Here is a 16447-nt window from a genome sequence, read left to right on the forward strand (position 1 = left end):
GGTCCAAAAACCTTTTGGTTTTTGGGGTAAATGCAATACATTTTTGTTAGCTAACATTACCCACATTAGCTAGGATCATACTTTGTAACACTAGGCAGTGGTTGTTTGCTTACGATAGCTACTGTCTGATGTTAGCTCAGGAGTTGTGAAATGTTGTTTTTGATTTTAAATACAGCCTGATGTCCCTCAAGATTTAAACTGGCATTCTTGTCATTTTTTCAAGTCTATTTTATTTACAAACTGGGAACAACAGGAATGTCACAACAGCTCCAAGTAAACATTGTCATTAGCTTACCTACATTCAGCTATATAACACAACCTTTAGCTAGCAAAATGAATCTTTAGCTAGCAAATATTACTATTAGCTAGGAATATGTGAGTCACCGTATAATGTAACACTGTCAAACAGAAAAGAAGTGGTTGTATGCTAATGTTAGCTGTTGTCTGGGGTTAGCTCATTTATCAAATATGTTATTTTGACTTAAAATATAGCCATTTAAAATATCACCATTTGTCAGATTTCCTCTTTGTGAATTTATTTTCATACCTGGAACACAGAAGGACACCATTTTAAGGCATTAAAGCCTCCACATCTCTGAGAAAATGGCAAATGAACCTCGTAGCTTATAAAACAACAAAGAGGCAGATGAGGAGTGATCAAAACAACTTACAAACAATAGAGCCTTTCAAGTTCAAGGTTTCAGATGCCTGAATAACCAATAAATTACTGACCAATCCCTTAACAGTCACACAGTATGAGAACATTAGCATTTTTTAAAAAGTGCTACTGCAAGTCAACGGAGTATAAAGTTATCCCTTTCAGCCAGCCAACCATGGTGGGAATAATTAGATTGTGTAAAACGGCTATTTGAAAAGGATGCACATGAATTTTCAGATTAATGGCCTCGTATGCGGTCGACTCACACAAGCAGCGCTCACGACTGAGAAGTTAATGGTACAAGTTACTTTGAACAATAAATAATTGGGCTGAGAAGCCGTCAGTGCTCCCACTGGGATCTTAATTAGCTTATGAAGAAGTAGACAGGTCCATAGAAATGCTGAATTTTCTCTTGGATATGAGCAGACTTCAGTAGTGTTACAGCATATAACAAATAAACAAGACTCTAACACAACGGAGTGCTGGAATAAATCATTGCTCCGTGTTTTTAAGTGCATGTGTTTGTGCTCAACATGTGCAGAGTGAGTGTGTGGAGAAGTAACAGGACTCCTAATTAGTGCTGGGTTCAGGGTGCTATCTAAATAGCTCAGTGTTGTACAGTACAAGCGGGGAGGGCTCAGATCCCCTCAATGCAGTCTGTCAGTCACTGCTGACTCACTTTAAACAAGGACCCCTTTATTCATCTGTGCAGCCCTGTGCCCGACAGCCAGCTCGCTCCAGAACAAAAGGGCCCTATTTAATGCTAATTGGATGGTAGGCTGGTGTGTTCTGCGCTCACAGGGCTCTTTATTGCTTGCAGTGGCATCTCTTCGTGCAGTTTGAAATCGCGCAGCATCCTTTGTCTCATCTCTCCGGGGAGACATCAGTTGGCATCCTCCTGTTGGCACCTCAAACCAGTGTCTCGCATCAGCCAGCGCTTCGAGCCGAACAAGTCGGCTTGTTTTGTGCTGTTGTGCTTTGATACTCTGTGGACGGATCACGCACATGGCTTATGTGTCCTCCAGCGGTGGACTGGTGTGTGCCTCCATTTCTAAGCGGTGGTGAAGAGCAGCTACTGTGCTGTGATAACATTTCTGACCTCGGCTATTGCTTTAAGAAGCTCTGAGGATGTGAATCCAGGTGGAGTACAAAGGAGAAACCCCTCCTCTGAAACACAGAGATGAAAAAAGGACGAGTTACCAGCAGAACTTTTATTGACAAGACTAAAGCTTGGACCACGAATGGATATTTTTTTTAACACATATAGCCTTTCTTTACTCCACATGCATGTTTAAGTCACAAATAAATTTAGCGTTTGGAATTGCCTTCCAGTTTGAATGAGTTTAAGAAATATATATTTCTTATATTGTAGATGAGTAGACAAGGTAAAGAGTTTGGGAGATGATGATGTCTTCTTGCTGCTGTCTGTAACGACTATGTGCTGACACAACAAGTCCCTTACAAGTTCTCAAAAAAGACATATTTTTTTATTGAAGGGGGAAAATATCAGTTTAAAAATATATGCAATGAGTAGTATAGAGTCATGCTGTAGTGCCTATATTTGCAGCACAACGCTCACAGTGACAATGCATGTCCAGTCCTTATTGAACATTTACATATTAGCATGTTAAATGTTAAATGTTAAAAAATAATGTGTTTGTGTGGTCCAACTTATGCTGATAAGCACAATATACTTAGTTTAGCTGATGATGAACGATAAATAAGTATTGCTTGTGTTTAGTCATAAATCAGAGTACTTTAAATGAAATTTGGCCTATTGGTCAAATAGAAAAGTGAGCGATTTATTTTATTTATTTGGGCTGAGGGAACATAGGGCTGAGGGAACATAGGGCTAAGGGAACATAGGGCAGAGGGAACATAGGGCAGAGGGAACATAGGGCAGAGGGAACATAGGGGTGAGGGAACATAGGGATGAGCGAACATGGGGATGAGGGAACATAGGGCTGAGGGAGCATATGGCTAAAGGAACATAGGGCTAAAGGAACATAGGGCTGAGGGAACATAGGGCTGAGGGAACATAGGGGTGAGGGAACATAGGGATGAGCGAACATGGGGATGAGGGAACATAGGGCTGAGGGAGCATATGGCTAAAGGAACATAGGGCTAAAGGAACATAGGGCTAAAGGAACATAGGGCTGAGGGAACATAGGGCTGAGGGAACATAGGGGTGAGGGAACATAGGGATGAGCGAACATGGGGATGAGGGAACATAGGGCTGAGGGAGCATATGGCTAAAGGAACATAGGGCTAAAGGAACATAGGGCTAAAGGAACATAGGGCTGAGGGAACATAGGGCTGAGGGAACATAGGCCTGAGGGAACATAGGCCTGAGAGAACATAGGCCTGAGAGAACATAGGGCTGAGGGAACGTAGGGCAGAGGGAACATAGGGCTAAGGGAACATATGAGGGAACCTATGGGCAAAGGGAACATAGAGCAGTGGGAACATAGGGCAGAGGGAACATAGGGCAGAGGGAACATAGGGATGAAGGAACATAGAGCTGAGGGAACATAGGCCGGAGAGAACATAGGGCTGAGGGAACATAGGGATGAAGGAACATAGGGCAGAGGGAACATTGGCCTGAGGTAACATAAGGCTAAGGGAACATAGGGTACATAGGGCTGACCCCAGTTAAACTTGACTTTGTCATATCACAATAAATGAAAGGTAAGGGATAACTGATATATTTAAGAGTCACCTCTTGGGACCACGAAGGTGTGGATAATTTTTCACTGTAATCCATTGAGAAGGTGTTGAGCTTTTTCATTCTGCCCTTAATCAGAGAACACTGATTTAAAAAATGTCTTCAGGAGACAACCCCTTTCACATGTTTAACTTTTAGGTGAGGATAATTTAAAATGCTCCCCTTTGACCCATGACCTGGAATAACTGAGTGGAAATAAACTCATTAGCATTTATTTTTTTAAATCTCTGCTCTTACCTGTGATAGAATTCTGTCATATCTCCACATTAGGATCTGTAAATCCTTTCTTGCCCTCATTTACGAGCACAGGTTTCTCTGTCCGTGTGTGCCATACTAAAACCTGCCGGGAAAGAGGACGGGAAGGAGAAATACTGTGTTATGAAACACTTTAAAAAAAGGCATTTTGCTCGCAGTGCAGCGCAGTAGTTCTCTATTTCATCACACCTGCTACAAAATGTCTGGAGGAAGAAAGAAGTGTCATTCATATCAGCTTTACTCTGACAGATGAGTGACGTTAAGAACAAATTGTTTTGACAGTCAGGGATCTAAAGAGTCATCCTCAGCATTTACAGAAGCAGCATGTTGTGTTGCAGGTTCACAAAGGTTGCATCAGAGACCCTCCTGTTCTTACCTTGGTGCAGTTAGCAGCCTTAGGCTCCAGGTCGCTGAGAGTGACCAGCTCCTTTAATAAACTGCTCTCCTGATAGCCTCCCTTCACTCCTCGCAGTTTAAAGTAAGCCTGAGGTTTAGACAGGATGAGGTGCAGGTTCACGGCGAACCCGGCCATGTCTATAGCAAACGGCCGGTGTGGATCAAATACAGTCTTCCAGCCGTACACCTTTCCGAAGGTGTTAACTTTAGGCGACTCATAACGAAGGCCGCCCACGAAGGCCACAGGCCACACTGACACCTTTTTAGTGGAGCGCATCTGGAAGTTAAAAAACAGAGAGAAAGGTGGAAGTCACTCAGGTGAGTCGTTTTAAATGTCATGAATCCTGTATTACATTTACAGGTTTTACTACAGGTATTACAGGTAATGCTTCAGAGGTCTCCCTTTCTCCATTGGTTTTATTGGAAAACGGGCCACACAGGGGACACATGCCCCCCCCCCCCCCGACTCAATGGAGCCACCAAGTCAATTTCACAAACCAATAAATCTTAAGCATTAAAGAAACGTGAAAAAATCTGCCGTGAAGGAATCCAACCGGAGTTGCCAAGACAACCCCATGCACAAAGACCAAATTTATTTGAACTATTTCTTGGTCTCGACTCAGTGTCAGTGCCTCAATGTCTTGGTCTCGATCCATAATTAAATACATTTAAAATGTCTTGGTCTTGTCCTGGTCTCGGGTATGTCTTGGTCCTGGTTAGTTTGGTCTTGACTTCAGCACTACCTCCAACTATAGACTGTAACAAGTGGTTGTAGCAAAAATATTCTACCCCTCTTAAAAGGTAAAAGCTTTCATCACCCGTTCATGGTTTCATATTTTGTCTAAAGTCCTCTTAAAGACAGCATGCTCATGTGACATGGAAACAACAAAATCCACCTAAACTTAAATCATGAGACCAAACCGTAGACCACATAAAACAAACATGTGTTGTAAGAGGTGACTTCCAGAAAATAAATAAGATCTGCCTTAAAGAAAGACTTTTAGGTGTACAAGTACATGTCTGAGTCTGATTGTATTATTACTTTTCTGTCTTTGTAATTTAGCTTTAATTTGTTGTTGTGTTGTTTAATGTGCCTCTTTCGGCTGTGTTCTCTGTTTACAAAAAGAGCTGAGCTATGCACACACACACATTTTTGTATTTTCTATTCAACAGAAGTAACTCTCTGTATTGATGTGGTGAAGTATGACTATTGCAGTAAAGTCAGCATGTTCATTTAGTACATCAATCAGATCTAGAGTACGATAAAGTTAAATGATCTCTTTTAGGTCCCCAACCTCTTCTCCTTGGTGCCCCTCCTCCTGAAATCTGAAAAGCTGAGCCCCCTGAGCACCCACTCGAAAAAAAACTATCCAACGCTAATGATCAACATAGTGGTTCGACCTCTTCTCTTATACAGTCTGACACACTAACTAATTTATACTAGACCTGACGGCTCCTCCCTGTCTGGCGTGACCAAAGTCACTCTCTTGCCTCCAAATAATTCAGAATGCCGCAGCTCTTCTTTCTGGTGTAACCTTCAACATCAGACAACATTACCCCAATCTTTATTTTGACTATATTGGCTTCCTGTTGGATTTAGAACTGCCTTTACAACTTAATTAATCTTCCCTGTGGCACCACTGGGTCCGTTTGAAGCCTCACACCTATTCATAACCTGAAGCAATAAGCAGCGCCAATAAGACAGTTTTATCCCTTGTAGCACTGCAGCATCGCTCATTACACATCTGGACAATTTTTCATGCTTCATCTGCTGTAAAGACGCTCAGCTGCAATGTCAAGGCTTAAAACTCAAGCTGCCTCTGTCACCAGGTCTCCTCAGCTTTGGAGCAATCTGCAGGAGGAGGTTACGGCTTGCAGAATCACCTGCACGTTTTACATCACAGGTCTCAAATTCTACTGTTTCATTTAGTAGTTGCTTTTTTCCAAGGTGATGTACATCTAGGTCTAAGTAGAACAAAAGCAAGGATGGAAACAAGAGGAAACAACAAAGTGGAGCCTGTATGACTATGACTACCTCGTCAAACAGCTCCAGGCTGTAGGTGTTGTCATCGTCTGCAAAGTAGACGATCCCCGCCTGGCTGCTGTTCACTCCGAATGTCTCCCTGAGCCACCGCAGGGCCAGATTCCTCTGTATGGTACCCCGAGGTATTCTGGGATCCCTGGTGTCCCCTCGTACTTTATAGTTCCTGGGTGTCTCCACGTTGAGGTGGGTGTAGTTCAGCCCTGTTTCCTGCAGGAGTCGACTGACCAGAGCACTCCTCCTCTGGGAGTCCTCCACTAGGATCCAGTGCAGGTTGGGGACGTGCAGCAGAGTGTTGGCCAGACGTGTCAGCTCGGCCTTCTGCACGGGTCGGCTGTAGGTGGGGGTGATGACGTGGATGGTGGGCAGGATGTCAGACCATGGAGGAGGCCGGCTGTAGACGTACTCAGTGCGCACCACCTCCACGATGTCCCGGTTCTGAAGGGAGCAGGACTCCTTGAAGGCGAAGGTGTTCCTGGAGCCCGAGCGACCATCACGTCTGTCATCTAATGCAGGAGAGGAAATGATTACAGTGAGCCTCAGTGTGCTGTCGAGTAGGCAAGGCAGCTTTATTCATACAGCACAAAAAACACATTGGCCAAGAGGGTAGCAGCACACATCATAATAAATATTACATGAAATGTAAATGTGTGTGCAGAAGTTTGTATAGTATTCATAATTTTTACCATGCAATAAAACTTTGGAGCTCCCTACACAAAGCTATAAGAGATGTAAACTCTGTGACTGTTTTTAAAATAACAGTTACAACATTGCGTTTTACTAGTTCAGTCAGACAACTCAGGTTTGCATTGTTTCAAATATTTATTGCAGCAGATCATAATTAATGTTTGTTGTCACTTCTCACAGTTTTAATTTATCTGCAGACATTTAAGGAGTGATGGGATGATATTTAAACCCCTCAGTCGGAGCCTACAGGTGGATGCTGGGGTAGAGGAGGTGGGGCTGAGCACGAGTGCTGTCCTGGTGCAGGTCAGAGCAATGAAAGAGCAAAGAGGGAGAGACGGGAAATCTTACAGCTTAAATAGACTAATTAGAAAGAGATGTTGTCAGGTGATTGTTAAGAATGAAGCATGTCAAGTGAAATCAGTGCAGCTCGAGTTGATGGCCTGAACTAGCTTGCAGGCGTCGCCTTGTTTGTTATTCCTTCAGTGTTTTTCTTATCTTTCTGATTTTTCATTGTTGTCATGTTTTCGTTTCTATCCCTATTTTTTAATATGTATTTGTTACTAGCATTATAATTGTTCTTTTGTTGCTTGTCTTGTTTTGTATCTATGTAATTACTTTGCTTTATCAAATGGTTGGATATTGTTTTAAATGTAGTTTTTGATGCATTTTCCTCATTCTTCAGTTTATTAAAAACCTCTTGGAGCTACTCCCCTCGTAAATAAACTGATTCCATCTTCTGCGCGTTGAACCCTGCCTTCATAAAACATGTGAATCTTCTGTACCAGAGGTCAGGGCGCATTGGATCAGATCCATACTTTAAGTAACAGAAGCACATTTGTTGCATGCTGGTCTAGAAAAATTTAAATGGATAATTTCACCTTTGCCCTTCCGAGCGGCGAGCAGAGGAGTGATGGCATTCTGGTGCCAAACAGTGATGAGCAGTGTCCACGGCAACACGATCAACACGATGGCGACGATGTCTCGTCTCTTCGGCATCTCCAGGGTCAGACCTGAGTCATCGCACTACCTGCCAGGCATGAAAAACAAGTGACTGGTCACAAACATATGAAACCACAGAGATGTGCACCAAGCTGTCAGAAGCTTTTTAAATGTTGTTGAACTAATATCTTCTTTTATAACCAGTTAGGATTTTTCTTTTAGATTTTTTTTACATTTGACTAGTTTAATAGTTGCACATTAAATAGATAACATGTAAAGCTCCTTTGAGGAGTTTTGTGTGTTGTTATGAAACTGTCTGAAATGAATACTGATGCCTCTTCATGACCTAGGAAAGCAAACGAGACCATCGGCATAAAGATCGACTTTTTTTATATTGTTCCTTTTAATATCTGAAACTGTTGCAGTTAGGTACTGTAGGTGTTGGACGACATGCTGCAGGAAAGTCTTTATTTACATTTTCAACTGCGAAGATTTCAAAACAGTGATACGTTTCACTGTTATAAGAAAATAGGATGAGATTTTTCAGTCATAAAACTCTACTTAAAGGTAAAGGAAAAGATCAGCTATATGGGATGAGATGTGCTGCTTTGTCCACAGGGGGTGCTAACATCAACACAAACCAAAACATCCTCAAACTTCCATCACCATGGGGCTCTCAAACAAAACAATAACAAAAGATCACTTCATGGCATTGAATCATGGAAGTGTTTCTCTCAGCTACTACATCCCCACCGCGATGAAAACAAACTCCGAGTTGACCTTAGTAAAGAGGAACGGGCGAAACCGACCTGAGGAAGAGAATGTGTTTACCGACGAGCTAATGTAGCCAAGTATAATTCACATGAAGTTTTTATCACAGCAGCACATACAGTAACAGAACGACAGCTTTCAGAAGCAGCTCACGCTCCCTTATGTTGCGTTCTTTGACGTAACATATAGTGTTTCCATGGCAACAATAAACATTTCGGGCAGAAACATTGATTTGATGGAGAAAGGGAGAACATGTCGTTCACCAGAGTACATTCAGAACTATCGTCATTTCTAAAGGATTCGCTGCTTTAGGGTTATTTTTTTTTTGCTTTCTGTCCTCAGCTCATGAATGGATGAACTGGTTGACTGAGTTTTTTCAGTCTAATGGCCCATCACGTTACGATGGCGGTCCTCTATTATCACTGTTGCTGCAGGGCACAAACTACCAGGAAAGCCTCATCCGACGGAGCCTGCTGGAGCTGCTGCTCCAATGAAAATAGGTCAGAAAAGGCTATGAACTCTCGTTTTTTTGTCATTTGAAAATACGCTGGTGAGCAGGGAACATTTGAGTAAATTATTTAAAGAAGGCTACAGTGCGGCTGAAAGGCTCCGGCCAACACTGCCTGGAAACATTCTGCACAGACGGAAACGTAATGGACTGACTCTTGTGTGTGGGTTCAATGAAACCTTAAATAAGAAATGATTCATCCCAAAGGCGGAGACTGCAAGGCCTTTATTTCTAATTTCCTGTTTCCAGCCAATAAAAACTTAAATCAAAGATTTTCTAAAATAAGAAAAGAAAAGATGAGAAATTCTTGTGCCAGGTTGCTCCAACATTACAGAACAGAAAAGAGTAAGACAAAATAAAAGATAGATACAAAAACATATGAAGTGTATTATAAAGTATTCAGTAGAGGTAGAAGTTTGATATGTTAAGTGACAGACTAAATATGACCTTATTGACAGTTCAAACCACAGACTGTAAATATTAATGTATTCAGCCTGAGTGATGTCATCCATCTGTTCCTGCAGGAGGCTCATCGGCAGCCGCCATGTTGGAAATCCTGTCTCAACCTAACTTTCAGTCAACCTAACGACAGACTGAGAGCTGGAGCTGAGGCGGGTTTTAAGCCTCTTGTCAAACCGTTACATCGCACCCACCTGTCAATCATCTCAGCTAGACGCCTAACTTTGTGTAACACGTTTTCAAAATCAAAACAGAGCCGTTAAAAAAAATTCAACCCCCATACAGTGTGTGCCAATGATGACAATAACTAATCAGACCTATTTAATTTAGACCAGGCTGTAAACATGTTAATTTCTGCTTTTTTTGAATGGGTGTGAATATGACTTCCTGTGCTTCTGCAGCCAGCCTCAAGTGGACACTCGACGAACTGCAAGTTTTGCACTTCCTCATTGGCTTCACTTTTCACCCCCGAGGTTGCTGCTTGGGATGAAACACAGACCCAGCCTCCGTTTATGCAATCTGTCTCGTCTTACTGATAAATCTAATGTTATATCCATTTCCAAAGAACTACCATCCAATGTTTAGAAATACATTTCAACATACCTGACAGAATCTTCAACAAAAAAAATCTGTAGCATCAGCAGTCATTAAAAAAAATAAGAAACGATCAGTCATGATAAATGTTTCCTCATGTCATTCAGGAGTATTAAAACATCACCATATGAACCACCATGTCATGTTTGTTTGTGGATCAGCAGGGGGAAAAGACACTTTATAGTAGCACACTATTGGATTTTACCTTTGTTCATATCCATCACACATGGTCAGCTGAAGGGCGGAGGCCTGGAGAAGAGGAGGCTGTGTGTTTCATTCGATAATTCTGCAGAGAGAAAACAGATGTAGCATTAGATTCTGTTAACAAGCCTGTCATGAATCACAGGATAGCGCTGAAGAAATGTTTTTGTTATTAAATCTATTTAATGAAAAGTCTGTCTCTTGTTTATGTGATCGGCGGTTGATTAACATGTCTGTCTTTGATTTGGGTTTATAAAAAAAACAAAAAACACTAGAGTTACGATTCTGTGATTGGGTTTCTCTGCATGTGTTGAATGTTTTTTATTCATCATGGGAGCATAAACAATCGATACATCAACAGTATTTTGGAGCTTCAGGTTTGATTCATCACCAAAGGGTTAAAGTCTGTTAAAGGCATTTTAATTCCAGGTAGTTTTTCTTCCTCTGATTTCAGGAGGGCGGCTTTGGTTGTTCACATCTGCAGCTCACAGCGGGAGACTTTCCCTGTGGGATGGGGGGGCGGGGGGTCTCCCGAGGTAAGACATTTTTTTTTTTTTTTCATCATCATCAACCTTTATTTAAGTTCTCAGAGAGATCATTGAGGGTGACCCTCATTTACAATGATGCCGAGAAAACATACATAAATGATAAACAACAAGAAATGAGATAAAGCTACTACAGAAAATAAAATCAATAAAAGAGCAATAAGAACAATAAAATATATACACTAAAATAATTTAAAAGCTTGAAATTACTACAGTGATAAGTCAGCTATTGGGCGGTTAAAAATAATATTTCTAAAGTGTCCATAAGGGATATGACGCAAGGAACGATGCAGAAGTGTTGGACTAAGAAACAGAGTGCTGTATGAGGCTGTCAGAGGAATATTTCTATTTATATCAATGCTACGTTTAGCTCGACAGAATCACAATATGAACAAAAGAGCGGAGAAGAACAAAGTGGTGAACAAGAAATGTAACGCAGCAGTTTAATAACGTGCACAAAGATCTTACTGGTCGTGTTCAGACAGTCCGCTCACAGTGCACCGATAGGGAATAAACGTCACCACCCCCTCCCAGCCGCTCAAGGTGAATTCTCCTGATTATATCCTGCTGCGTTCTCACATCAGCTCACTCGGATTTAATGCAGGAAAAATACTAGGAGGCTGGAGGAGAAACTCTGGATAAAGTCTGAGTGAAACATTCGGCTGTTTTGCATTCACACATGCAGCTCCTCCTGAAAATTTTAAGGAGTTTTTCAGAAGTTTTGTGGTATCAAGTCAATGATACAGGACACTATTTTATTTCAAACCTGTGTTGAAAGAGTTACAACTTTAAGCCTCCAAAACCGTTGAAGTTTCTCTAATTAACAACAATGCCAAAAAACACTTATGCCAAAGTACACGTAAATGAAACCAAAAAATACTATATATGGTATATATATTAGTATAGTGAAAACAGTTGCGCACTTACAATTTGGTTTATTTGCATCCTTCAGTATCTGAGCTCAGATATAATCACACTAACACAGGATTGATTCTGCTTCTGTTTCTCGTCATGAGCCGGATCCTCTGCTGCTTAATCACCAGTCTTTAGACATAATTAATCCTTGATTAAAAAGGATCAACCTCACTGTGAGATCAAAGGTTGTGCTCACTAATTAACACGTCAGGTCAGGTTTAATGGGGTCATATTGAAACAGTGTGTCATTTATACAGACGGGCTAATTAATAATGCAAATCATACTGGAAAGAAATGACTCACTCTCCAAATCCTCGTAATTTTGCGTCCTTCGTTTTAAGGTGACTGAAGGGTAAACACAGCCGTTTGGAATGATGGAATAACTTTATTACTTACCAACTTTTCATTACAGCAATTAAAAATATTTACTCCTGATAGTTCCCTCAGAGCCAAAAGAAAAAGTGTCAGCTTGGCTGGATGCCTCTTATTCAACACTAAACACCAAAGTCAATCTGTTTCTCTATGAGGAAGTGCCCTGCAACAGAGCCGCTAAATGTCAGAATGAAAGGTGAACCTATTGAACAAGAAACAGAGGTGAAGAATCTGGGGATCATTTCTTCCTACACACATGTGAAGTGTCTTAAATATCTAGGACAGAGATATTATACTGCTCTTTAAGTTGTATACTGCACACATCTGGAAAGAATTTGTATCTGATAAGAGGAGTCCCTTTTCAGTTGAATGTTTGCCCAGAGGTGTTGTTGGCAGGATGGGTGTTGACTTGCCAGGGAATGCCTAAATCTAAGATAAGGATCTCCCATAGTGGAAGGTAAACAAGGGGACCCCTGTGGCCAGAGAGATACCCAAGGATAGAAAACAGATGTCCTCAAGTGTCCTGTGACATTATGTATAAATAGCACTCTCAATGTATGTTCGAGAGAGATCGTTATTGGCTTCTTGACTCTCCTGGGCAGACGTGTTCAGTGATTCTGCAACTTGTTAATAAATAATTTTGTTTAAAAGCAAGTCAGTCTCAACGGCAAATTTCTTCATCATCAAACATATCATCAACAACTGAAATCCACATCAATTTTGGCGTCACGAACAGGATCAGTTGGGGCCTTCTGCAGTGGACGAGAGCTTCAGTGGTTGCATTCCTTCATTACCTCAGAGCGTGAGTGTCTGTTTTTTCACACATTGGGGAGCTGATTCTGTCTGAAATTTGGCTCCACTGTCAAAGAACTGAAGTGCAATGATGTGTTGAAGTTTGGAGTAATTCTCTGTCTAAATTGGGGTTTATTGAGTTAAAAAGTATGTAATTAAAGGGGAATAAAATGAATAAAGAAAAGAGAATAAGAGGTAGATAAATAAGAGTTGAAAGGTAAAGTTAGCATAAGTGCAACAAGTAACGAGACCAGTTAGCTAAAAAACTATGCAAGTTTAAGAAGGACAGGGCCCGTATCCTCTTAACAGTAAGTCATGTGTAAATTAGACACTGAAGTGAAAGTTGGCTTTAAGAAGTAGTCAAATTGAGTAACAATAAAAATAAAACAAAGGGGATCCCTGGCCAGGGTATTTGGATAAATTAAACATATAATGTAGGAAATACAGAGATTAAATAAAGATGAGAAATAAAGAAGAGAAGTAAAAAGATGAAAAGTGAAGAGAAGAAATAAAGATAAAAGAGTTTTGAGAAAAGTGGAAAAATAAGCGCTGAATAAAGGAAAATGTGTTCATTGAAGCATGCAGTGTGAAGTAATTTGTTAAAAGATAATTTGTTAAAAGTTTGGCCAAAGTAAAAAAGTTAGAAGGGAAAATTATAAATGAGTCGACTTTAAAATTTGAACTGAGGCGCGGCTGTTCTTGGAATGTGTGTGCGCTCGCTCTATACAGCCTGAAGTGTTTTGTGTGTGTGTGGCTGCTGGACGGTCTCTGTCTTGGTCTATGTCTTGTCTCTTGTGCTGTGATTTAGATAGATCTGTGAAGCTATGTGTGTTTGATCCGGAAATGTTCTTGTATGTGTGTGATTGATAAATAGAATAGATGTATTATTAAATAGGCATATATAGCAGGAGATTGGTTAAAGACGATTTTAGTAACTCATAAGAGGGGACATTTTTGCTTCATCAGTGTTAAAAAAACCCATGAGCCTTTGTTTCAGAGGACGTTTATATATTCGATTTGATAAAAATATGAGCCCCTCAGAGAATGTTTATTTAATCTGATAAATACACATGAGCCTAATAAAGGACGTTTATACAGAAGTATATATAGTATCTGTTTTCTAACAGAAGTGGAGAGTGCAGCGAGAATAGTCTGTACACATTCAGGTAGCAAGATTAGAGAAAAGAACAGAAAAACTCCTGATAAAGTTTAAAACTGCCGGCTGATTGGAGTGTGAACTTCTCTTTCTGTCTGTTTGTGTGTATGTGTGTGACCACATTATAAAAAAATGAATGACAGATAATGTGTGCATATTTCACTGAATTGTTATTGCATTGTGTATACAAATTCAGAGTGACTCTAAGACACTAAACTTTTGTTTTGTTTCCCTTTTGTCTTCTCTGTTTTTACTATGTTGTGCGAGAACTGGAGGAGATGGAATGTGTTTGAACTGGATCAGTCCAAAAGGCAGATGAGCAGATACCTGGCATTACTTCACAAACACTGGAAGCTTGCAGATGACAGCGCGTAGGGATCCTGAATCCAGCTTGATCAAGGCCAGTGTGGTTTTATCCACAAACTCTTTCAACAAACACCTGCATTTCTCTATATGTGAATACATTTATTTATAGTCAACATTTTTGACATATGTTTAGTTTGTTTTCACATATAGTGCTTACAGTATTTCTTCGTATATATCACATTGCAATTATTTGGGAGGAAATCTTGGCAACAGGCTGACTAATTGAAGCATTTAGTTAATTAATGGAGTATTGTTGAGTTGATTGATCATTTGTGGAGAAGTTGATTTGATTCAAATGCTGTTGAGTGCTGTGAATGCTGGTTTCATTATCTGAGTATGGTCTAGCTTGAGAAGGGACTATTTTGAGATGGAACATTGACATTATTTCCATAATTTTTAGATAAAAATGTGTGATTAGATGCATTAGGTGATAAACAAGTGATTTTGCTTTCATAGTAAGAAGCCTTTGGTCTCCTTTGGGGTTGGCAAATTCATTCACTTTCAAGTGTGGTAACACGGTACTTTCTAAATAGTTTTTAACTATTTCAGTTTGACTTACAATACGAGGAACTAAGAGGGTCATTGTAATGTCAAAGATGGACACCAAAATTACAAAAGCAATCACTCCTGTTGATGTAGTACAAAAGACTAATCCTCTTAAATAAAAAATATTCCAAAAATATCAGAAAAATGGAGCAAGCGTTGGACTGACATTGACCAGCCTTGGCCAGTAGAAGGGACTTTGAACCCGGATGTGATTAAGACAATACAGGTGCTTGTGTCTACATATAAGGTAAATCAGAAGAAAGGCAAAAGGGGAAAGAGACGTAAGGAGAAAAGACAAACTGAACTTGGCATTCTGCAGTTGTTTGAAAATGAGGGACAGAAATTGTTAGAAGATGCAAGAGAAAAAAGGAACCAGAAATATGCAAGAAATAAAGAAAAATGATAAGGAAGCAGGAAAGTTAATGGAGAAGGTTAACACACCCTTTTCACATACTGCATCAGCAAAGAAGCGCCCGACTTATGAGAAGGAAGTGAAGTTTACTGAGGTTTATCCTCAGCTCCCAGTGATAAGACAGGAGGGCAACTATCACATCACAGATGAGAGTGATAGTGATGGAGACTCAGAGAAAGAAGGTCCTACATATCTTCACCTGCTAGCAGCCAGTGCAGGCGTGGAAGATGATGGATGCAGTGTTTTAAGAGAGATTGAGAGGACTATAAATAGATGCCTTGTGAACATAAGTGACTCTACCAGTCCAGAAACCAAGCAATTATTGGAAAAGCAATTACAGGAACTGCAAAAAACACAGAGAAAAAGACAGAAGAAGAAGTCTCAAAAGTCTGACACTTTGGGGTATATATTATGTCCAAGAAAAGGAAAGAGACTCGATAAAATGTGTCCAGTAATTGTGCGAGGTCGAAATTTAGAGTATAAGCCTTGGCAAAGTACAGATATGTCAAACATACTTGAAAAGTTACCCACTCTTCAGGATGGAGCACATCCTTGGATTTCAAAGTTAGAAGAGGTTTTGGTGGGAACACAGCCTGCCATGGGAGACATTAAGAGAATCTTGGCTAGTCTCATTGGGGTCCCAGCGATGGAGGAAATCCTGCAGGCGGCAGGCCTTAATAGATATGTGGCGACTGCAGTATATGATCCAGAATTGTTGGCTGCAAGTAGAGGTCGAATATGGAGAGCATTGAGAGATGCATTTCCAACAAACGTACACCCTGATAATATTTTTATTGAATCATTGGGTCCGCAGGAAAACCCAAGAGCTTATGTGTCAAGAGCTCATCAAGTGTGGAGAAATGTCACAGGAAATTACCCGGATTTGAATCAAATGGAGCAATCAATTTTGAGAGCTAAGATATAGAAGGGGTTGCCCCTACCAGTGTGGAGCAAGTTGGCAGAGGTGGTTGGTCTTGGAAGCATGGCAAAAGGTGTGTATACGGATCACATAGCACATCAAGTTGAGCTATGTCGGAAAAAGGACCATGACCAGAAAGAACAGGACCAGGAGACTCTTAGAAAACTTAACCAACTACAGCTGGTGGACA

At 40.6% G+C, this 16447-nt stretch overlaps 1 protein-coding gene across 2 annotated transcripts in view; it reads right to left on the bottom strand.

The window, feature by feature from the left end:
* Positions 1-688: 688 nt before the first annotated feature.
* b3gat1b (beta-1,3-glucuronyltransferase 1 (glucuronosyltransferase P) b) overlaps positions 689-16447 on the bottom strand; it is a 35490-nt gene continuing 19731 nt past the window's right edge. For both annotated transcript variants that reach the window (XM_061055947.1, XM_061055946.1), the window contains 6 exons: positions 10239-10319; positions 7641-7789; positions 6070-6581; positions 4015-4311; positions 3621-3723; positions 689-1825 (listed from right to left, as the gene is read on the bottom strand). In XM_061055947.1, coding sequence (XP_060911930.1) covers positions 3637-3723; positions 4015-4311; positions 6070-6581; positions 7641-7758 — 1014 coding nt within the window. In that variant the 5' untranslated portion in view covers positions 7759-7789; positions 10239-10319 and the 3' untranslated portion in view covers positions 689-1825; positions 3621-3636. The remainder of the gene's footprint in view (positions 1826-3620; positions 3724-4014; positions 4312-6069; positions 6582-7640; positions 7790-10238; positions 10320-16447) is intronic.

Source organism: Labrus mixtus, chromosome 14 (assembly GCF_963584025.1).
Source record: "Labrus mixtus chromosome 14, fLabMix1.1, whole genome shotgun sequence".
Classification (NCBI taxonomy): domain Eukaryota; kingdom Metazoa; phylum Chordata; class Actinopteri; order Labriformes; family Labridae; genus Labrus; species Labrus mixtus.